The sequence below is a fragment of the Seriola dumerili genome, unplaced genomic scaffold, assembly GCF_002260705.1.
Source record: "Seriola dumerili isolate Sdu_G_001 unplaced genomic scaffold, Sdu_1.0 BDQW01000052.1, whole genome shotgun sequence".
NCBI classification, from domain to species: domain Eukaryota; kingdom Metazoa; phylum Chordata; class Actinopteri; order Carangiformes; family Carangidae; genus Seriola; species Seriola dumerili.
The window spans coordinates 19,791,051-19,814,713 of NW_019174307.1; the positions used below are offsets into that span (position 1 = coordinate 19,791,051).

Consider the following 23,663-nt stretch of genomic DNA (forward strand, 5'->3'; position numbering starts at 1 on the left):
AGATTACGCGGTAAAGACTTTTAACAAATTTAGAGAGACAAAAACTTAATGTAAAAAGTGCAAAGAGGAAAATACACTGGGGAAAAAAAGCCCTTGTGTTCAACACAGACTGAACAAGACACTTTTCATGGCGGACAGATGTGGATGGTGGCCGCTGGGTGGAGACAGTCAGACAGGTAGAAAATGGAAACTGCTGTACACTCTCTCTCTCTCTCAGTCATACGCGGCAAGCAACTGATGACATCGTTATTTCCGACTCTCTCGGCTGTTAATACAGACCGCAGCTGGTCCCTGGAAGTCCTGCTTCATCTTCTGCCTTGTTCCCGGGTCGGTGTCTCTGTGTGTGATGGAGGATTGATTCAGGACGGGATGGATGCCGCGTAAAAAAGTAAGTGGTGACTTGTCATCGATTTTTATTCCCATACGCAACATATTTTATATTTCACACGTGAAAAACCTAAATTAGTGCCACACTATGATATGCTTTAAAGGGAAATGTAAAACATCACTTTGTTTTTACAGGAATATTATGAGCCTATACAGAAAGTCAAAAGTAAACTGCTCCATAAAAAAATCATCACTGCCTGTTGTAGGCACAGTATCAATTTAGTAAAACCATACCAGCCAAAATTATCATTATTTACAATAAATTCATTTTCTATTTGCTATTGGCCATTAGAGCTCAACTCTTGATAAGATTAGTCAAAAGGAATTACTTAGAGGTCAATATGTTGTTCGTCATTAACTACAGTAAAATCTATGTAGAGTACAGACATGTTTACAGATTGTTGAAGATACAACTACAGTGATTTTATACAGTATAAGAAAAAACATGAAGTAGTAGAAATGACCTTTAGAAACAAAAATGTTTAATGAATCGGTGAATCAGAGAGTAAATGGTTCAAATTGTGACATGATTTTTAGTTTAAGGGAATAATCCCTACTCAATAACTTCAGTTTGCTCCTCCATTGACACACACACACACACACACACACACACACACACACACACACACACACACACACACACTCACACACACACACACACTCACTGTTCCCTGCGCTTATATGCAAAGTGTCTTAACAGAGAACAAGACACTTAGCTGTGGACAGCTACCTGTCATCACGTCGGTGGTATCTGGTTCAGTCACTCAGCTGATCCTGAAACACAACAACCTACACTCAGAGTGAGTTGACAGCTGTGATGATGGGGAACAGAAAATGTCATCAGTAACTTTTCATCAATGACACAAAGCAAACGACCTTTAAAGTAAGTAAAATTAATTTTGCTTTCAGAATTATTTTGTTGAGCTTTTTTCTAACACAACCGATACTACAGTACTGCTGTTGCACTTATAGGAAACTTTATGTTAGAAAATTAAAATAGAAATGTAGAGTTCTCCCTATTTTCTTGTGAAAAGCCCTGCCTTCTGAAGAGCAGCAGTCTGAGACAGAAAGTTACATACATATGTTAACTGTACTGTGGGACACGTCTGTTTATTCAGACTAAACTATATAACTGTAAGTATTTATCAGCTGAAAATGTCTACTTGGCCCTCCTGATGTAAAATGAATGTTAAAATTAATTACGTCTTCTAATAATGGTGGAAATAAACTTAGTACATTTAATGAATGTATTTAAGTCCAATTTTAAGGCTTTTCCATTTAATGCTAGAAGTCTAGAAGTGTTTGTGCTACGGATTCAAAACAGCATTTAATTTAATTACATTACATTATAGAAATGCATTTTACAAGACATGTTATGCGATCTGGGTTACATTTTTATCAACTCAATGAAAAAACTTCATCCTTTTTAAGTTGTTTTATTTTTTCAGGCTTTTTTTGCCTTTATTCTAGCCACAAAAAGAGACAGGAAAGTTGTAGAGAGAGAGAGAGAGAGAGAGAGAGAGAGAGAGGGGGGATGACATGCAGCAAACGGCCACAGGTCGGACTCGAACTCGCTGTAGTTAGGACTAAGCCTTCATGGCACAAGTTTTACTACTGAGGCGCCCCGTGAAAAAACATTTTAATTAACTTTTTTGCAAAGATGCAAAAACTGAAACCAAGATCTTCCTGTCCTGTTCATAACCAAAGTGCTTTTGTTGCCTAAACCAAAAGCAGGACTCAGGACATCAACTCCAATCAGTGCAATCGAAATCCAGCGGTATCGATCCACACCGCCTCCCTACAACTTCCAAGTCCAGTGGTTAAAAATGTGGCAGTTATTCTACAAGAAATAACATTTCCTGTAAAATGTGATTGGCAAAACAAATTCGCACCATGTATTATACAAGTATAATCTCTAGGAGACAGGGTACTCAGATGTCGGTCAGTGTTGAGCATTTGCATCCATGCATGCTCTGCATATGTCCCCATGTGCCCTTTTACCCCCTTTGCCTGCTGCACTGAGCTCTAGACATGACTGTGGAACGCCAGGCGGGACATGTGTGCGTCTGTATGTTCATGTGTATGTGTGTGTGTGTGTGTGTGTGTGTGTGTGTAAATGTGCATGTGTCAGCAGAAGCAGGACAGCGGCACGCTCCCATTGAAAAGGAAGGGGGATGGGAGGGGTGGGGTAGTGCTGGATGACGTTTGGCCCGGCAGCTGGGAGCTGCTCCGGGCTTTTGTTCCTCGCTGACCCCGCTGACCTGGCACTCGCCCTGATGTCACACACACACTTTCACGCACCTGCACATAGTCAGACGCATGACCGCACTTATGCACCCTTACACACACACACACACACACACACACACACCACATGCACAAGCCTGCACCAGGATATATGTAAATGTGGAAATTTGCTAAAACACACCATAGACACGCACACACATGCACACAAACTCAATAGGCCAGGCCCTGTGGGGACGATCTATCATGACTTAATCAGGGTGCTGTGAATTTGTGTGTGTGTGTGTGTGTGTGTGTGTGTGTGTGACAGAGAGCGAGAGAGAGAGAGTGTGTGTGTGTGTGTGTGTGTGTGACTCACTGTATGTAGTCTATGAAAGACATCTGATCATAACAGTAGAGCTGTGAGTGTGAGATTCTATGATGTTTCCTTTAGTCGCTCCTCCATGAGTAAACACTGCTTTTCCTTCCTGGTTTGTCATCGGCTGAAAAGTCCCAGATTCCCCTGACTCTCATTGGGAACCGATGATAATCTCCTGTTTTTCTATGTCTAGAATAAACTTATTGAAATCGCTTTGTGCTCCAGGAACCCCAGCACCTAGAACATTAAGGGTAATGTCATAATTTTAATTTTTTTTCTTCAAACACTGAAGCTGGTAGAAGAGAGAACATCGTAGGTCGTAGCAGAGTTTATTTTCTTCAGAAACACTTCTGAAAGTGTTTCATCATTGTGTGCTGACAAACACGTGGCAGAAGTTTGTGTGTTGACTGCTGTAGTGGTTTTCCAGTGAAGACTTCAAACTCATGTCAAGAATCTTCTGCACCAGTTAGATTAACTGTTTAAGTCATTTATCAAATGTGAGGATTTGCTGCTTTTCTCTGTTTTATGTGATAATACATTGAATATCTTTGGGTTTTGGGCTCAATCATACTCCCTTGCAGATGCACGTGTAGCTGCTCTTATACTACTTTCTAGTCCGATTGAAGGACGCATGTGCAACACTAGCCTCAGTCAGAAAAAACAAGCAAACTGAAGATGTTAAGTTTAATTAGGAACAGACTAATTGCTACATTCCTCTCTGAAAGTACAGTTCAGATGCTGACCAGGTTGCTGCGGAGGTTTTATTGGCCTGAGTTATGTGGTAAATCTCAGCACTGTGTCTTTCTTTGTGTGGCTGCTGAATCACTCCATCTTCATTACACCAAACACGAGCCTGGGCGAACAGCAGGTGGTATGTGTGTGCACGCGCGTGTGTGTGTGCTTGTGTGTGTGTGTGTGTGCTTGTGTGTGTGTGTGTGTGTGTGTGTGTGTGCGCGTACATGTTTTCATGCTGCCTCCTTGCCTCCTTAAGTGACCCAGAGGGCATTGGGCCTAAGGCCAACCTTTTGTGGCTTCAAAGTCTGATGACCCTGTCCCATCCCCCTCCACACACACACACACACACACACACACACACACACCATGTGGTCTGGTCTGGTTTGTTTGGCTTCCCTCTTCATAGGTAGGAGCATGTGTGGGGGCTGTTAGTATAGCATTATGCCTGTAAAGTGTGTGCGGATGATACCAGCTGGACAACCTCTTCTTCTCCCTGTATCCACCTCTCAGGCCTTGTTAAGGGGCTGGAGTAATCCCCGCTGCCTGGATCAGTGTTTGCCCAGCGGGCTGAAGGCCGAGCTGCTGCAGCCTCTTTTCCTGTTGTTCCCTCTGCCCTGGATTATCTTCACACCTACTCTGTCTTCTGTCCTTTCTGTCCTGTCTCTGGACTTTCGGCGTAATCAAGCGCGCTAGAGTTTTCTTCTGGAGGGATTTGCTATGAAACATGAGTTTCATAGCAGCATAGAGTCTACGGTGTCTCTCTCTGGACAGCACTGCTCATGATGGCAGTGTTTCTAAATGAGTGCAAATAATCAACGGGACACACAAAGATATAGATATTAAAAAGATTACTATTTATTATTATTAAGCATTTCTGTCACTATTGCATAAATATGAAATGGTGAATAGGGAAATTATCAGAGGGAGAAGAAGCATTAAGTCATGGTTGATGTTTACGTTACTGTATATTTGACATTGATTTAATCAGGTAATCTGGCTGATGACTTTCTGTGTGGAGTTCATACGTTCTAGCTGTGTCTGTGTGGGTTTCCTGCTTCTGCAACAGTTTCCTCCCGTTCAGAAGACATGTCACTTATGTGAAGCTAAATTCATTTATTCATCAGTTAGTTAGTAACTTAGTTTGTTTAACAAAATACGTAAAATAAACAAATATTTTCACAAAAAATAATTAATCTAATAAAAGGTACAGACTACAGTTGGATAATTATGTGGGTTTGCATATATAAGAAAAGTTTCTTAAAAGTACATGGATACCTTTTAGAAAATAGATGCATCGATCAGACGAAGAGTTTATCTGACTCTGTTCTTCATGGCTGTGATCATTCTGTCAGATTAGGTGGTATTTCCATATGTTTCCTCTTCTGTTTGCCACACAGATCAAACAAAACGAGTCAGATTTATCTCGTGTAAACAGCAGTTACACAGCACAGCGCTGCGCAGTGCTGCGCTGTGCTGCGATCGAGGGGCTCGGTGTGGTGCAGGCAGGCGGCGGGGAGCAGGACACCTGTTCATCCTGCGACTAGAAGCAGATGGTCCACATGGCTCCTGCTCCCCGAGGGAAAAACCTGTCAGCTGAGCCCCAATTAAGGAGTCACTGCAAGTCAGAGAGGAGTGGGGGGGTAGGGGAGGGTGACAGAGGCTCGAGAGCAAAATCAGTAATGAAATGACTGTAATGTGAGAAATTAACTGTTTGACTGATATGATTTTTGTAATACCTATACTACACTCCCACCCACAGTGGAATGATACAAACGAGATTAATGACAAGATATAGACGTGCTTTTACTATGAAGCTTCCTAAGCAATGCAATAAACTGCCTGAAGCTAATCTTTGTTTAATAGTTTATATTCCTAGGTTTTATGGTATTTGTTTAATTCTTTTTTTTTTCTTCTTGTAAACAGTTAATGCTTGTAGGCTTGAGAAATGATTTATAATAGTGAAGTTGGCATAATGAGATAATGTGCATGCTAACTAAAATACCAAAGTGTAACTGAGTTTAATAATGGAACTGCTCAATCATAGCGTCATGTCAAATAAATCTTTACAGTATCACATTAAATAGAATTTATTGCATAGGGTTTATTCATACGCAGCGCATGAGTGATAAAAGGGAATTAGCACAGATATTTGTAGTGTTTGTTTTGTTGTCTGGCAAACTGTTTCTGATGCAAGACACATTTCAGAAAAATAATAAAGTGAAATCATCATTAAACACCTTAAATGACGAGTTGAAAGATAATATCATACCGCCGCTGGCTGACTTGCACCAACAGGTCTCATTTTGAAAGAAAAATTACTGACAGAATTTACAGGTGCTTATGATTTGCTCCACATATGGCAATGGAACAATGTGTTGTCTACTTCTGATATGATAGAATTTCCTCTTTGTGTGTAGCTTTGTGTGTTATATACATACCTTACATTGCCTCAAGGTTCAGTGGTTGGTTTCTGTTTTTGTGTGTATTCAGGGTTACCATGGTGTTGGCTCGGAGTGACATGATGATGAGCCAAAAATTATTTAAAATCACTGGCCGATTTGCTGTGTCCCCTTAGTATTTCTACACAGTTTCTGATGCATGCCAGCCGGATGAGATTATTTTGGCAGAAAAAATTCAATAAAATCAGCTCTGATGCATCACTCTAAAATATCAGTTGTTTTTGTTGTTAGCTGTAACTTTCACAAACTTAAAACCATTTACAGCCAATTTAATCCTCCCTCTCTGTAGATGGAGAGATAACTGTCAATAACTTTGCAGGCATATTTGGTAAACCAATAGGTTTTAAAAATTCATGTGGTTAAGGCCAAACAAAAATCTTTGTTCCATAGAGAATGTCCATATACACTATCAATGACATTTACTGTAATAACTTTAAATAACCCTGATAAGATTCATGTTGTAGCTAATACTGTAATGGGAACTACACCCAGCAGATTTGCATGTTCAGACCTGGGCTTTCCAGAAGAAGCTTGGCTGCTTTTTAAGTCATAAATTTACATTTGTTCATTTAAAAATGAACAATCCTTTGTTTGAGGGAATATTTCCAAAAGGCCTACTTCAGGTTTGTCCGGCTGGCAGGAAGCCATCGGCGCAAGTTGCCAAAAGGTGTCACAATCGGTTAGAGTAATTAGAACAATAAACATATTTGAGAAATAAAACTGATAGCAAACATGTGTTACAATTACACAAAATTGTTTGTTTATTCTTTGCAGTCAGCTTGTTATTTACCCAAACACTCAATGCTTGTTCGTGCTCTTTATTATGTGATGTGTTATCAGTTCTATTATGTTGTCCTGAATAAATACATGTAGTTGACAAGGGGGGAAAATGAAAACATTAATGTTAGCACACTCACACACTGTGTATTTGCAAGATATGGGATTAACCTCCTGAGGCTGAGCAGACCGTTTCAGTTGCGTAAGGTGAGGACTGGTTTAGATGATATAAGGTTTTTGTTATTTTCTTTTGTGGATATTTCTCAGTTTGGTGAGTGAAATCAAGAACCCTCTCCAAAGCTGACATTGACAAAGTGGCGTTATTTATTACAACTGGTGTCTCTGCCAAACAGCATCAGTGGGAATTCAGAAAACTGGCACAGGAGTGAAGACTCAAGGGAGGGGTCATTACTCAGTCATAGGAAAAAAAAAAAAAGAAAGAAAAGGGGACAGTCTGATAGGTATGTAAAAGTGAACCTAAGGCAAAGGAGTGAATGCTGGCTAACAGGTGGATATATACTGGGTTTGATGACTAATTGGAAGCAGGTGTGTAGACGGTACAGTGCAGGTGATGGCTGATTCAGGAAACACTCTCCTCCCTCTAACCCTCCCCCGCCGTGTTCCCCAAACGTGAGTTTTCAGGCTTGGCCTTAATAGGTCGCTTCAAAAACAAATAGAGGAGATTTGAAGATGCTACATTCACATTTTTGTATGATTTTATGACTAGCATTTCCCATAAATCACCTTTCGTTTAGACTGTTTGGGCACAGCTGTGACATCTCCATGCCTACATCATCCACTGGAGATTATCTTGTGTTTATTTCAAACAGGAAAAGTGATGCGCATCACTGCCTGTGAGGCAGGAGGAAGCTAGCAAAGAGAAAATATTTTGAAGGTCAAACTGTAAAGTACTTAAGGTTGAATCAGTATCATTTGAAAAGTTTAAATACCCAAATTTATTTTCTTTTTTGCATTTGACAAAAAAAAACAAAAAACTTTGCAAATATTAAATCATCTAAACACAAGCAGCTGTCCAAGAACTTAGCCTGAATACAACATGAAAACATGTCATTTAAATTTGGACAAAGAATAAGATCAAATAACTAACTAAAGAATGAAATTGATCAGACCTTATGGATGGAAATATCAGTCGGTCCACCACTGTGGTCCAGAATGAAATGTCTCAAACCTCAACAATGATTGGGTGAATAATTCATTCATGGTTCCCAGAGGATGAATCTTCAAGAAATTCAAGCATTTCACACTAATTTTATTTAGTAATTAAACAAGGATTCAATTTCTTCTTGACAGGTTCTTTTGGTATATTATCACACTTGTTCTGTACTCTTCTCTGTTGATGGGTAAATCATGTTTTGTTCCATTGTCACTGTTGGAAAAAATAATAAACCTCCTCCTTTCTCAAGATGAAATGGCCTGGTAACTGGAACTGTTTAAGTCCAGCCTGACAGGCAGCCAGTCTTTGTTTCTAATCTCCTCTGAGCCTAAAAGTAATACCCCTTCTCACAATCTAAGGCCTTTGAAAAGTTGCCGCCATTTTGTCAGGGCCGTGTCCAAACAACAAAGCCCCACTCTTGCTTTTTTTCCCTCTTTTTCTGTCTTTTCCCACTCTTTTCCTTTTCTGCCTCTTGTTAGTTTGAAGGCTTTTTCCCTTCACAGCTTCCTTCCCCACCTGCTAACTTTCTGTCAGACACACACACACACACACACACACACACACACACACACACGCACTTGCACTCCTAACACCCATTTTGGGAGCACACACTACTTTTAACATAATTCGTCTCATTGTCTGAGTCAAACCAATCCCCCACCCATGAAACAAAGAGGTCGAAGGCGGCAGCCGTCCCCAGCGGGCCAGGTGTTCCGCAGGGCTGAATTCTGGGTCCTGTGTTTTTTTTCACTTGCTCTTTCTCCTCATGTATCTGTATTTGTGTGTGTGTGTGTGTGTGTGTGTGTGTGTGTGTGTGTGTGTGTGTGTGTGTGTGTGTGTGTATGTGTGTGTGTAATGGCCCTGAGCATGGTGTGTCTGTGTGCAGCTGCCCGCCGAGGACCCTCCTTTGTGTCCTTCTCCCCACCATTGTCAGCTCACGCCTTCTCGTCCATTCATGGCTCATGCCGGCGGATGGGCTGGTGGTGGTGGTGGTGGTGTGTATGTGTTTGTGTGTGTGTCTGTGAGGTTTTTGGGGTGGGGGGGTTTGTGGTGAAGGGGGTGGAGTTATCCTAGCTTATCTTGGTTTCCCTTTTTATTGGCTGAGAGATGGGTGATTGGTTTGTGTACAGAATGAGCTTTGGTGAAGACAGGAAAGTGAGACGTGTGTGTTTGTGGTAGGATCTCTGCGTTCGTATTGGTCCGTGGGGCAGACTCGGTGCGAGGAGGGGATGGTAGATGCCTTACACTCCATCTGTTGTCAGTCACACTGCTGAACCTGCAGCCTCAGGACACTGCACTCTGCTTCTCAACCAAAAAGGAGAACTTGAATGCTGATCTCTTAGGATTGCTGCTAAACTCAACCAGGAAACTCATTTTGCTCAGCCCAGTTGGATTGACACCTTTACTTTTTCCAACTCTCTAGTGGATATTAAAATTTGACTTAATTTTTTTTTGCTTTAAAAAGGATTTTTTTTTTGTGTCATACATCCAGGCTTACTTTATCATCACCATCACTGGAAATTCCTCCTGAAGTTTTGTCTTACTCTTGTGCTTTGCAGCTGGAATGACAGAAGGCAGCGTTTCAGGAGAGAAATTGTAGGAGTTTTTCTCAGTTGTTGCTGCCTTGCTGTTTCCCTTGGAGCTGTGTGGTAAGTGTTTGTGTTTTCTTTTCATGTGCATTTGGCTTGGCTTAGCCTAGTTTTGCATGTTAAAGAAAATTGAAAGCGCCATTATCATGCCTTGTCATTGCTTTATCATGATTATCTTTATCGCAAAATCTCCCTGATTATATTGTCTGTACTCACCTCACAGTCAATGGGTTTAACAGCAACAACAACATGCAGATGTGACCACAATACTCATGTGTGGAATAATGAGTCAGCAAGAGACAAAAAACACTTCAAGTCCAACAGTTGTTGTGATGTTTGTGTCTTTTGTCTGTAGCTCAAATCTTTTTTACATGTTGAAGGTTGCCACTCAAATTGTTTCATCTATAGACAGACAATGCCTGATATTTCCCACGTGTGATTTTTAGAAATGTATTCTTCAGTTTGGAAGGTTTTAGTGTCGATACACAATATAAAGTGTGTTCACAAGTGAAATTGAGACTGAAAGTCTTTGTGTGGGGGATTCCTTGGGGTTCTCCCACATCATAAGGAGCTGTTTAATTTCACTCCAATTTCATTCATCCCAAACCAGTCAGAGAGTACTGTATATAATGATGGGAGTTGGACCAGTGATGATCAATGAGTTCACTTTCACCACTATATCCACACACATTAAGCCTGTGACATGTCTGATCCTGGGTTTAGTAAGAAAGAGGGAGGCAGAACCAGACGTAACCAACTGAGAGTCTGCTCAACTCAGGGTGAAAGTGAGAGTCACCCACAGCCCCCTACCTAAAAGGTCACATGACAGAAAGTGGTGATATGTATCACCGAGGACGAAGCTGGACACCACCAGTTGCAGGAAAGCCGTAGTGGAGGGAAGAGGAGGAGGAGGAGGATGCTTTCACGGAGGTCCCCTGTGGCTTCAGCAGGCATCTGTTGCCCCCGCTGCCCATATATACCCCCACCCCCACCCCCACCCTCTTACACCCCCTTTGTCCCCCCCACCCCAGCCGGTCACTGGTGTGGCAGACTGGTTCACTGCTGGGCTCAGCCAGCAAATGGCAGCCGCTCGGCAGCCCTGAGGGACTGGTCCCCCGGTCTGGCCTCGGGGGAGCTCATCCCTCCATATACCCCCAAGGGGGCTAACCCTGGATCCTGACACATGCAGAGATAGACAGAGTGCAGAGGCAGTGCAGGCAGGCTGGGTCACTGAGGTGGAGGCCGCAGCATCTGCTCACTATGGAAGGACTCGGGCCCCTCCTCCCTCTGCGCACATACACACCTACAGAAGTTATTTGAGAGACGAGTTACGATGAAGTTTCTGTCTGTATAAAACGTAATGAGCAGAAAAACCCTGGCAAGTGGCAAAAGTAATTTTTATTAAAAAGGTTGAGGGGCATCTCTCAATGTCGGAATTATCAACCAAAGGAATTGAAAGAATGGTTGTGATCTTTCAACATTATGGAAATGGAGAGATTTTTTTCCCGAGCATTAAGGACAAATAAAAACTGCTACGTTAAGTTTGTAACTCACAAATCTGAATTCATTGCAAATGAATGTGGTTAGAGTTCAAATATCTTGTTTAACAAAAAAAGCTGTTGAATCTTTGAGGCTAAAGGCCAAAAAAAAAAGCAACTCAAATGTTATATTTATTCTTAAAAATCAATTGATACAGAAAATATTGATAAGAAAATGACGTAGCTCAATATTATGGTGGATTTGTAGATTTGATGCACATAAAACACCATAAAACAGTGACAGGTGGCTTATTATGTCCATCTGTGCTATTTTATAGTGAAATATCAAGAGTGTGTGTCACTTTCCACACGTTCATTATTTGACATTTTGTCATAGCAGAATCTACCCAAACGCTTCCTGTGCAGCTGTATGTTTCTACATATTCACTAATCTGATTGGCCGATCTGATTTTATTCTGCAGCTTGTAAGTCCAGGTCTAAACCGAAGAGGCTGATCTGTTTTCTGTACTTTTACTAAGTACCACAGTTAATTCCATAGAGCTTAATCTCAACATTAATTTCACACTGAAAGTAATCTACAATCTTTCACAGAGCTTTCAAGCGCAGGAAATGGTTATAAAATATTTCATAATGAATATTTTAACAGCATAAATAGTTTGTCAGAATAGCTGCTCATAGATTACCGTTGTTCATTCATTTCTGACATCGATCATTTTATTATTATTATTTATTTACTGGTATTCATCCATGTTTTTCACAAATACATTTTTAATGCTCCAGACTTTTACTGCATTTTTTAAAAAATATTCTGCAGCAATAATACAATTTATATTCATGTTTAAAAAAAAAAAAGTGTGAATGTGAAAAAAAACCAAACATTTTATTTAACTATTGTTGAGTATATTATTAATAATATTAATCTGTATTAAATATTTTAGGGATGTATTATAAAAATTTGGATCTTTAGCGCGTGTTTTCTCAACTTCTTAGAAAAAATTGTTTGCTTGAAATGATTGACTCATCTGATCAATAACGTAGACCATCATAGTGTCATAGTACTTTTGTAGTAGGGGTTGTACTATTAAAAAAGAGATTAACTTTCATGTCATTTACTAGAAGAAACTGAACACGTGTCTCGTTGTTTCTCACTGGCATTAAAAAAAGAGTGCAGAGCCTCCTTTTCTCAGTTTTTTGAGTTTCTTTCACCACAGCAGCATTGTTTCTGGAGCGCTGTATTCTGCCCAATGCTGTGTGTTTTGTTTTTTTTACTGCGGTTATTTTACATATTTTTCTGCGATACTATAATTTCAGACTGCAGTGATCACACAGACCGAACTTTCCTGCCTCTGACTGGGTGATTTACACTTGCTGTGTCACTGTCATATTTCTGCTGACTCCTCAAAGATCCTGTCTGGCAACCTGTGACTCTGAGACTGCTGTGAATGCTGCATTACCAGTGTGTGTGTGTGTGTGTGTGTGTGTGTGTGTGTGTGTGTGTGTTGGTGGGGGGTGAATGGGTTTAAAAACCCCCCCAGCCTCCGTCTGTGCACGCTGCTCAGGCCGAGAGAACAATACTCCCGTCACAGGAGGACAGATTGGGTGGCAGCTGCATTGTTGAAGGACGGCAAGCCAGACACACTTCTTCCCCCCACCCACACACACACACACACACACACACACACACACACACACACACACTCTCTCTCTTTCCTTTTGTGCTTCTTTTGTTGTTGGCGGACTAAATTATTCCAGTTCTCTTGTGGCATTCAGGGTGACAAACAGTGGTGCAGCAGCTTAGACATGAGGGGTCAGGACATTAAGAGGCCCCTGCTTTGCGGTGCTTTAGTCCAAGATCCAAGAGACCTCTCATTCCAACTGTCTCTAAAATATAGCCACACATATGCATGCATACAGTGTTTCTAAATGAACTCTTCTGAACCAACTGGCAGAGATTGGTGGAGAATCATTTTTTCTAAACTTGACGTGTTTTTAAAGCCATTTTATGTTCAGGTACTGAGTTATTCTTCATTTAAAATTAGCCTGTGTAACACAAGCTTCCTCTAACCAATCAGAAGTTAAAATCCTGAGCAATAAAAATCAACCTTGCTCAATTCAATACTCAGTGTGGTATAGCCAGTAGCTTGTGGTGGCAAAGGTTATCAAGTTTTAGATTTTACTTCAACCACTTTATAGCTGTTTTCACCAGGAGACACATTTCTCACGCTCTCAGCTCAGTCACGTTATACGGTGCGTATTTATCACTTGTGGCCACAGTGTCTGCTGCTCTTCAGCAAAGTTACATGGTGTCTGAAGCCCTGCACTGCCGTGTCAGATTAAATTAACGTTAACATCACGATGGTTTACGATTCAAACAGAGGTGAGACTGAATCTGAGCAGTTTAAAGTTTAAAGTACAAACACCAAAGTTGTAAGTAGCTGATGCATTCAAATAGTTTTCTCAACATCCTGGGAGCAGTCTGATGCTTTGGAAGTACCCTTCATCCTTTATGGGTATTTCCACAGATAAACAATGTTGCACACAAACACACTGATGCTGATTTGTTTGTGGTGTGAGCTGGTGTCAAAAGCAACCCAAAGCCAGCCCACAGCCCCTCTGTCCATATCATAGCAGCGGTCACAGGTGCTGCATTGAACTCAGTTATCATACGACTGATCCTTGACTGTTGTTTCCTTTTCGTAAAACAGCCCTCTGTGAAGAATGTGCTTTTGTGTTTGCAAGTGGAGCAACTGAAAGAATGAGCTCCCTCATTGTTCACATTTTTGATAATCTGCAACACAAAGAACAAAAGATCCGGTTTTGGTACTGAGGGAAAACTATGCATCAAACACACAGGACTGAAACTAGATCTGAGGATAAAGGAACTTTAAAGAAGTCTTGGTAAAGCATGGTTATTTTATACCGAGTGTGTTGTAATGTGTGTGTATGTGTGGCCGTAATACAGTGGAGATGAGTGAGCAAAGGAACACATGTTGTTTTTTTTAAGGGGTCACTAAGCAATTTCCCATCCTAACAGCTCGCCCTTTGTTTCAGCCAATGCGTAGACCCCCACGGGGCCAGCAGGTCCCACTCTGAGGAAGAAAAGGGGCTTTCAGGACCATTAGAGGATCTTCAGGGGGAACTACACCCTTGCCTTGACTTTAGTGTTCGGTGCTTCATGGCTTTAAAGATTGTTGTTGAATTTCATTAGTATCAAATCTTATTTTATTTTGAGAGTGTGAATTAAAAGAGTGCTGTGGCTGGACTGGAACATGTATGGTATTTGACATCAGTGACACTGCGTGTCCTTGTCATTTTGTAAAAAGTTACAGTATGACTGTGAAGTAACTCCGCCAAGGAGGTCATGTTTTCACCTGTGTCTCTTTGTTTGTTTAATTAGCCACACCTTCTGCGCTCTGCTTTTCTGTGCACATAAAATGGTAAAACCATTCAGTTCATTGTGTTTGAAATAATCATGTATTAAAAATCAATAAGTGACACCATGCGCACACACACACACACACACACACACACACACACACACACACACACACACACACACACGTCGGACTAACATGCAAATATGTTACCTATGCACTTGTTGTGGTGGATGGCGCAGTGTGTGACTGATGTGTGAACTTTGAGGGGGAGAATGTCATCCACGTTGTTTTCTGTAGCTACAATTTACAGATGTCCCCTGAATGCCTCACATGCAGACTGTTGGTAGACTCTAGCAAGGCTGCACAAAGAGAAGCCTCTAGTTATGAGTTAGTTAGAAAAGGTGAAATAAGGCGTTCTGATGTAAGATTTAAATTTTAAATTTTATCTACCTGAGCAAGTCTTAATCTACCTGGGCTGGTTGTTCAAGTAGAGCCCATGTCTGCAAAGCGCTGTGCTGGCAACATCTCTCTTCACACATCATTAGGAGGTTTTTGGGGCAGCAGCACTTCACTGTAGAGCGGCTTAATAGGAGGTTTAACGGGTTTTATGTTTGTCATTGGAAAATGTGTCAATTCCCACGCTTGTTTTGGGGAGGGCCCAAACATTTCTCAGAAAGAACTTATTCTGCCTGTCTCATTTTCTCGGTAAGATAGATTTTGAGGTGAAAACTAAAAACTTACACCAGCAAAGTAATGCATTGGTTTGTAACCTCTCTCTAAACATTACTGCTCACAATAACAAGTTTATAGTGTCAGGGCTTCAGGCTTGAGTTTTGAAGTGAGTTGTCAAAGCCTCATCACTCATTCATCAATAACTCAGTAAGAGGCTGACTTCTGCTCATTTATGTAACAGGTCATATACCAGGGTAGAGTTATCATTAAATGTGTTACGTATTAATGCATGCGTAGATTAGGTAACAAGAGAGTCTACACGGACCACACTGAAGCATGTTGTCGTGTTATTCTCACACAACTGCAATGAAACATATCGGCCTATTTAAGGAATCCAGAGAAACATAGTTTGTAAAAACAAATTGCCAGTTTATATCAGTAGCGTAGCCGTGTGTATTTAGGCAGTGTTCTGCTCCTGCATGTCTACACACTGGAAGGTGTGAATCTTGGCCATGGTTTCCAGTAATTACGTTTGTACAGTGAGGTGGTTTGGCATCACTTGGCTTAGGTGCCTGGTGTCTTGCCTCTAGTCTAATCTGTTTCTTTGACAAGTCAATGCTGCTAAAATGCAAATCAGCAGAAGTGGAGCAGCAGGTAATGGAGGTTACACTTTACTCTTGAAAGCCTGCTGGGTGTAAGTAAACTTCACAAACCCTTCACTCCTGTTTGAGCTCAGTTTTTACATGATCTTGGGTCTTTTTGTTTAAGGCATGGTATAAATAAGCTTTCTTATCTCGATTGTGTGGTGAGATCTCAATATGCAAATTAGGCAGGTGGAGCTGGAAACTTTCAACTTACCGGGCAGTGTTTTTTTTCATAAAAATGAGATTTTTACACTTAGAGCTGAGATCTGATCAGAAGGAGAGCCAGACACCCTTCAGACGTGACAGCTGCCGGGTTTCAATATGTTCTGCATTCATTTACACCTTGCGTTTTCAGATAAGATATCCAGATACAGATCACATGGTAACGTGAGGTGTAAACGAGCACATTACATCATATGAGGTGTTTCATATATATGCTAAACTAAGGTGAATTAATTTGTGTGTATATGTGTAAATTAATAGACATTTTGGACGTACATATTTTCAAGTTTAACCAGTTGCTCCTTGTGTCTCCCTGCAGCTTCACTCCCAGGACCAGTCAGTGAGCTGTTAACTATCAGCAGTAACAGTGGGGTCGGCTCGGTGCCCGGGAGGTCACGGAGGCCGTGGAGCTGGATGTATGAGACGGCTTCATGGGCCTGAAGGACCATCTGGAGGATGGGACAGGCCACATCCTCAGCCTGGAGCTGGATCTGGACTACCTCCATGTGGAAGGTACTGAGCGGCAGGGCGGTCTGAGCTCTGCGACGGCTGCTGGGAATATAGGAGTCCTGCAGGTCAGAGCTGGTGCCCCGGGTAACAACAGTAACAGTGCTGGGAGTAGCAGCACTAGTTTTAGTACTCATTCAAGCTATAGCAGCAGCAGCAGCTGCAGCAACTTCTCCGAGGAGAGCGCCGTGTCCGACAGTGAAGATGAACGACTCCAGAATGGGTCTGAATCTCAAAATCCTCATCAAGATCAGCCTCACCTACACCACCAAGAGTCCTCCTCCGTCTGTCAGCCAGTCAGGCTGGACCTGACACTAAACCGATCCCCGAGAGACCCCACACAGCCAGAAACATCAGCGTCTGCTGACCCCGTCACAGACTGCCGCACCAAGGTGGAGTTCGCCCTCAAGCTGGGCTACCCCGAGGAGCTGGTGCTGCTGGTGCTGAAGAAACTGGGCGCAGGCGCACTTATCAATGACGTCCTGGGAGAGCTGGTCAAACTGGGAACCAAGACAGAGATGGAGCAGCAAGGGGGTCCGACAGTCTCCCAGTCTCCCTCCACCTCTTTGACCTGCTCCTCCTCCTCATCCTCTTCCTCCTTCAACTCCTCTCTGGACTCCTGTCGCCTGCTGTGTCCGTCCCAGCTGCTGGAGGACAAAGAAAACCTTCGTCCTGTTGTGGTGGACGGGAGCAACGTAGCCATGAGGTGAGAAATGTCAGGTTCATACTTTCGCTCACATGTATCCACATCTTACTGCGCCATCATGAAACCACCGATGAAGAAAATCTCTTTTTTGAAATTGTTAAATAAAACAAAACTAACCCTATGTAACCATAGCAACCATATGAGCGTATAACATACCGTAACACTGCTGATTGTATGCTGACTAAATGGGAAAACATGTTTGGATCTCTCGTCTCCATTGGTTTGGCTTCATGGTGACTATTAATCAACTCTTTAATTAAAGCATCTTCAAAGGAAGGTGCCTGTACAAACGAGAAGAAAAATAGGGTCACACCCGCAGGCATCACATAAAAGGCCTGTACAGTATGTGTGGATAATTATTTCAGTAGTTTCAGTATAAACAGGTTTAATACAATAAGCCATAAGTGTGTTTTCTGCATATTCTTTTTTTGAGAAGTCAGTTTTTGCCAGGAATTTTTGTGTTGATCAACTTTTACTGTGGTTTAAGAAACAGGAAGTATGTCTTACGAAAATCCAACAACGAACGGACCGCAGCTGAAATTGAGCTGAGAATGAAAACAGACAGATGAAAAACAGATGTTAAATAGCAAAATATATATTTTTGTGCTGATGTCGCAAAAATGTCTTAAAAGTTGAATGTCTTGAATGCATATATAAAAGTCATATTTAGCCAGAATACACAACTACTAGAATAAAACAAAACTGAAACAGAATAATAAGAAATACAAATAATAATAATAATAATAATAATAATAATAATAATAATAATAATAATAATAAAGCATTTCCCAGTGTTCAGGCCAAAGCTTAACCTCACTTTGTGACACAGGCCACAGCTCAAGCTCTTATCTCTGACTTTATCTCTGACTTTCCACTGGAAAACTTAAATACAAAACAGTGTTATCTTTTGCATCACTGGTTGTAATTTACACATTTTTTTTCTGCTCTTGCAGTCATGGAAATAAGGAAGTGTTCTCGTGTCAAGGCATCCAGCTGGCTGTGGACTGGTTCTTGGAGCGAGGTCACCGTGACATCACTGTTTTTGTTCCCGCCTGGAGAAAGGAGCAGTCGCGACCTGACGCTCTCATCACAGGTAACAGCTGCTGTAGCTTTTGTGTCTAAATCCTCTGCTGTGGCGGGGATTTCTTCTTCTTCTTATCAACTTTGTCTCGTCCTTGTTTGAAGTTTAACTGTTGACCCTCTTTTCTTCAGACCAAGAGATCCTACGGCGACTAGAGAAGGAGAAGATCCTGGTCTTCACACCGTCTCGCCGCGTGCAGGGGCGCCGCGTGGTCTGCTACGATGACCGCTTCATCGTCAAACTGGCCTACGAGTCGGACGGCATCATTGTTTCCAACGACAACTACCGTGACCTAGCCAATGAGAAGCCAGAGTGGAAGAAATTCATTGATGAGCGTCTGCTGATGTACTCCTTTGTAAATGACAAGTAAGTAACTGATGTCGAAGGAGAACGAGTTCCACTGGAGAGAAGGAAAATAAAACTGCAAGATTATAGAAAACTGACACATGGCAGAGGGGAAATGCTTTAACTTCAAAAGCTTTAACTTAGTGACCCAGAAATGACTTCATCCAGTGTGTGTCCGAAAGTTTTGCAGGGAAATTATCTGAGGATGTCTTATTTACTTATCAGACACTTTCAGTTCCTCACCACTGTTCTTTTGATCTTTATTACTTCTCTTCATGTTTGCCCCGGTGATCAAATCCCCTGTGTATACGCTAGACACCACCTTCTTCAGGTTTTGTATTGTCTAAATGATCTTTTGTCTCGGGGATGTTTTACAGACTCGTCCTCTGTAGAAGACCTGTTGGTTTGTTACCTATTGGTGCTTCTGTTGTTGCTCTGTCAGTTTAACGCCTAAAATGCAAATGTTATTGTTCTTACAGTTTAAACAAACTGTAGAGCCTCTGCAGTAACTTCATATTTGAATAAACTGTAAAAACTAACACAAGCATCTGTTGTAATCCAACAATATGACACGAGCACCTTCAGATTCCTCACTGCAGAGCATCACTGATGTAGGATAAAAAAAGAGAGACTCAAGTTGCTTTTTTAAGAACCCTAATTTGGGATTAACAAAAGTTTTAATCTATTAACTGTGTATTTAGATTCATGCCACCAGATGACCCACTGGGACGCCATGGGCCCAGTCTGGAGAACTTTCTGAGGAAGAGGCCTGTTATTCCTGAACACAGGAAGCAGCCATGCCCATATGGTAAAACATGCTTTTATATACACTGCTGTTCTGTAATATTTTGACTTCTGTGACTTGTGCTTTAATACAAGATAAAAAAGATGCAGATACGATCCACTAACCAAGACGTCACAAAACATTTTCTTCCCTGCACGTTAATAAGAAATACTTTTCTTCTTTCCTCCTTTAGGGAAGAAGTGCACATATGGTCACAAGTGCAAGTTTTACCACCCTGAAAGGGGCAGCCAGCCCCAGCGTGCCGTGGCTGATGAGCTCCGTGCCAGTGCCAAAATTTCATCAGTAGCTTCCAGAGGCCTGCTGGAAGACGCCCTGATGATGAAGAGCCAAAGTTCTGGTCAAGGAACGGCTGAGGCCGAGCCGAGTCGGGGAACTCCAAAGAAACAGCCAAACCCCAGCCCTCGAAGCTCCTTCAGCGACCTCCTGGAGGACCGGCTCCGGGTCCAGTCCAAAGTGGAAGGACGCAGGGGAAGCAACAGCAGCAGCAGCAGCAGCTGCAGCAGCAGCTTTCTGGGGCATCCTGCTCCGGGGGGGCCCCCTTCATCGGGAAACCTGGACCCATGGGAGCACCCTGGGGGAGGTGGTGGGGCCAGTTTCAGGGTTGCTGGAGCCTCGGGACCAAGCCAGGCTGACACTTTCCACAGATGCGAGTCTCCAGAGCCAGGCTACAGTTCACTGGTGAAGGCCTACTCCAGCCTCAGTCTGGTGGTCCCACAGAGTCCTGAATGCTTCTTCCCAGCCGACCTGCGAGCTGGATCGCTGCCGTCAGACTGTAGCAGTGAAGGCAGCGTCAGCTCCGACTCCTTCTCCCCTGACCCTCTGTTAGACGATGGGCTGAAGTGCCACCATCACCACCACCATCCTCATCACCATCATCACTGCTCCGGCCAGTACAACCATCCTGCGAGCCGTGTCCCCCCTGGACTGGGCCAGTATGCTCCTCACGGCTATCCCGTTCCTCAAGCACTGCAGAGACCACATGGTTTTGGCCTGAAAACCCCTTCACCTCCTGTGACCTCTCATGCCTCTCCACATCCTTTCAAACCGCCTTCGGCCTACATCCCTCCCCACCTTCAGCATCCATCGCTGAGCGGTTTCCCAGGGGAATTCCCAGCTCGCCCACAGTGCCCACCCCAACCGCCCCCTGCTCACTCCCACCCTCGGAGCTCTCCCCTGGGCCGCCATCTGATGGGTTCCCTTTGGCAGGAAGGTGGCCTCCAGGACTCCCGAGTGTACGAAGGGTCGCCGCTTCATTCCAGGAGAAACTACGCCGGGCTAAACCAACAACCACAGCATCAGACAAACTGGGACCCCCGATACCAGCAGTCCCCTAAGCCTTGCTACGATCTGTTCACCTTCCAGAGCCATCCAGAAGTCCACGAGAAGGATCGGCACCCTCTTTGGGGCAGGCAGGCCCACTCATCACCCCGTGGCCTTTCAACATCAAGTCTTCCTCCGCTCCCGCAGCTTTCCCTTCCGTCCATCACTCCCCACAAAAGCCACCTGCCCTCACTGCCCCAGCACCAGGAGCCCCCCGCCTTGGGTCGATACCAGGACCTCAGAGAGAGGATGTTTGTTAACTTGTGTTGCATCTTCCCTACAGATCTGGTGAGGATGGTGATGGCCAGAAACCCTCACGTGATGGATCCTCAGGAGCTCGCAGCTGCAATTTTGTTGGAGAAATCGCAGCACGGGTCTTGAATGTAGCCGGAGGGTGAAGTTACAGCTTCATCTTAACCGGGCTCACCTCTGCAGATGTATCCCCTGCGATTATCTTCATGATCGACGTCAGGTTATGAACACACACAAACCAAAACCACAAGATATACGGCTCCTCGAGCTGTTAATGGACTGCTAATTTTCACTGCAGGGAAGTTGTCTCATTAATTTTAATGGTATTTTTTGTAAAGGGAAATCCTAAAAATTGCCATATTTTTCTATGAATATACCTGCTATTTCAGCACTTAAGATCAGGAAAGGTTGGGGTTTAATGTGCATGTCTAAACTTTTTTTGTCAAGACACCGGTGTGTTTAGGGAGACTTTTAATATGTGTAAAGGGTGACAGTGTTGTTCATTTGAAATTAATTTATTTGTTACATTTTAAGTTATTTAAAATTATTCTGTTTTTGGCACTTTTTGTTGTTCCTGTCTTTTTTATTTTCTTATTTTATTTTATTTTTTCTGGGAGGGGCAATCATATCAGGGTATAAGTACTGCTTAAATCCGTAGGTTCCAGCTGAGTGAAATTGTCCAGTCACTGAGATGACAACATGGAGTTATGTAAAACAAAAAAAAACAAACAAACAAAAGAATCAATCGTAAAATTTCACTGCCACATTGCAAAAAAAAAAACAAAAGAAAAAACCCCATTCCTACTGCATTTAATGTTCAAATTATTTCAACGGACGGATCGAGGGTTTCTCTAACAGGTGGCAGATCAGATGCTGTGGTGACATTTTGTGGATTTCCCCCCAAGGGGAAGTGAAACTCTGCGGCACCCGCGAGAGAAGATCGCAAAAACTCCACCCGAAAACCCCGAGCGGCTGTTTACTTATGAATGACAGTTTATTTCCTTTGCTAGGTTCTGTCAGCTGACTTCACAGTTCATCAGCTTTCAGTACTGATTTTTTTCATAACCCACCCCCTGTTCTTTTCCCTCTTTTAACCGCATGAAATTTCTAAGTCATATGAAGGTGACTGCTGTTGAGAGCATCGCCGGAAATGTTTAGGTGGAAGTGTTGGTTTTATTTTTTATTTTAATGTGAAATGTGTGTTAATTTATTATTTCTTTTTTAATGTGTGTGAATGTGTGTGTGTGTGTGTGTGTTTGCGCGAGACACAGGGTCTCCTTTGACAGAGGGTTCAGCTGCCTCACATGGGGGGGGGGGGGTAACTTTAATGTACCCTTCTGTTAAATACACAGAGATCCACAAGCTTTGCAGTATGAGACAGGAACAGTCTGGCAAGAGTTGGGAAACACCTTCTTATCTTCTGTTACCAATATCATGACAGTGATCGCCAATAGATATTTTAGTAGTTTTTAGTTCTACAAACTTTTCTTAAAAGGCACTAATAATCTCATTGGTTAAATTAAAACTCAGCGGTTTGGTGAAGAAACATCAGATTGTAAGAGGAGATACTGATAACTTAATAATGTTCTGTACTACAACTAAAGGTTATTTTCATTATCAGTTTATTGATCAATTCATCATAAAATCTATAAAATGTCAAATCATAGTAAAAATACTCATCAAAACAATCAAATAGCTTGTTTTATCCAACAAAATTTAATTATTAAGTATAAAAATGTATTCTTATAATTTATTTTGTAGTATCAGTATATATATTTTTAAACCACTCAGCTCTCTCTTTTTGTTTGCCTTCTCCTTCAAAGTATTTTAACTTGTCTTCTCTCAATGTAAAGCACTATTAATGTTATTTTCTACTATTATTATCTCCACCAATGGGATTGTTGTAAATGTCCGAGGAACTGTTTGTAAAGCCAAAACTCTTGCCTGGTCGGCACAATATCTAGTAGCCAGATGTCGCCTCTCTTTGTTGATACAAATTGTATCCTATAAACTTTTTTAAGATCATTGTTTTATATGAGAATATTTAAACAAAAAAAAAATATTTCGAGTTGAATATTTTGAGTATTTGTGGCAGACTTTGTCACCTTTGGTACTTAGCCTTTATTTATATGAGGGGGGCTTTTTATTCCCTTTTTTTTTCCAAGTGCAGGGAAGAGAATGTCTCGATGCACTTTTTGGAAACAGTTGTTGTTTATATATATCAAAGCATGGTACTGTGTAGCTCAGATATTATGAGACCTCGAACACTGGTTTGGGTTTGGCGGATGAGTCGATTCAAACCACGGTGAAAAACACGCGCAGTATGATGCAGAAATTTACCAGGTTTAAAAAGGTGCTATATATTAAAAGGTGTGTTTATGAGACATATTGAAGCCTCTTCGCGCCATACTGCACCTGAGAACAGTATTTCCTCAGAGCACTGTCAGAGCCGAGATAGACTGTGAGCATTAGTGCAGTAAAAAGAGACAGCTTTATAATAAGTTTGCCTC

At 42.1% G+C, this 23,663-nt stretch overlaps 1 protein-coding gene across 3 annotated transcripts; it reads left to right on the top strand.

Annotated features, from left to right (window-relative positions):
- Positions 1–298: 298 nt before the first annotated feature.
- LOC111218760 (probable ribonuclease ZC3H12C) lies at positions 299–22,828 on the top strand. Of its 3 annotated transcripts, XM_022741208.1 has the most exons (7): positions 1,187–1,270; positions 9,694–9,783; positions 16,457–17,350; positions 18,304–18,443; positions 18,563–18,797; positions 19,478–19,584; positions 19,754–22,828. In XM_022741208.1, the coding sequence occupies exons 3-7, from the start codon at positions 16,569–16,571 to the stop codon at positions 21,280–21,282; spliced, it is 2,793 nt and encodes a 930-aa protein (XP_022596929.1). In that variant the 5' UTR covers positions 1,187–1,270; positions 9,694–9,783; positions 16,457–16,568; the 3' UTR covers positions 21,283–22,828. The 3 variants fall into 3 exon arrangements, with proteins under 3 accessions (XP_022596931.1, XP_022596930.1, XP_022596929.1); XM_022741210.1 differs by lacking the exons at positions 1,187–1,270; positions 9,694–9,783 and adding an exon at positions 299–388; XM_022741209.1 differs by lacking the exon at positions 9,694–9,783 and having other exon boundaries at positions 1,184–1,270.
- The last annotated feature ends 835 nt before the right edge of the window (positions 22,829–23,663 follow it).

What these genes read in the sequence shown, in the direction of transcription:
- LOC111218760 (XM_022741210.1), top strand. Translation starts at nt 16,569, where the DNA reads ATGGGCCTGAAGGACCATCTGGAGGATGGGACAGGCCACATCCTCAGC. An exon ending in GGGAGCAACGTAGCCATGAG is followed by an intron (nt 17,351 to 18,303) that starts GTGAGAAATGTC and finishes CTGCTCTTGCAG; the next exon opens with TCATGGAAATAAGGAAGTGT. An exon ending in GAAGCAGCCATGCCCATATG is followed by an intron (nt 19,585 to 19,753) that starts GTAAAACATGCT and finishes TTCCTCCTTTAG; the next exon opens with GGAAGAAGTGCACATATGGT.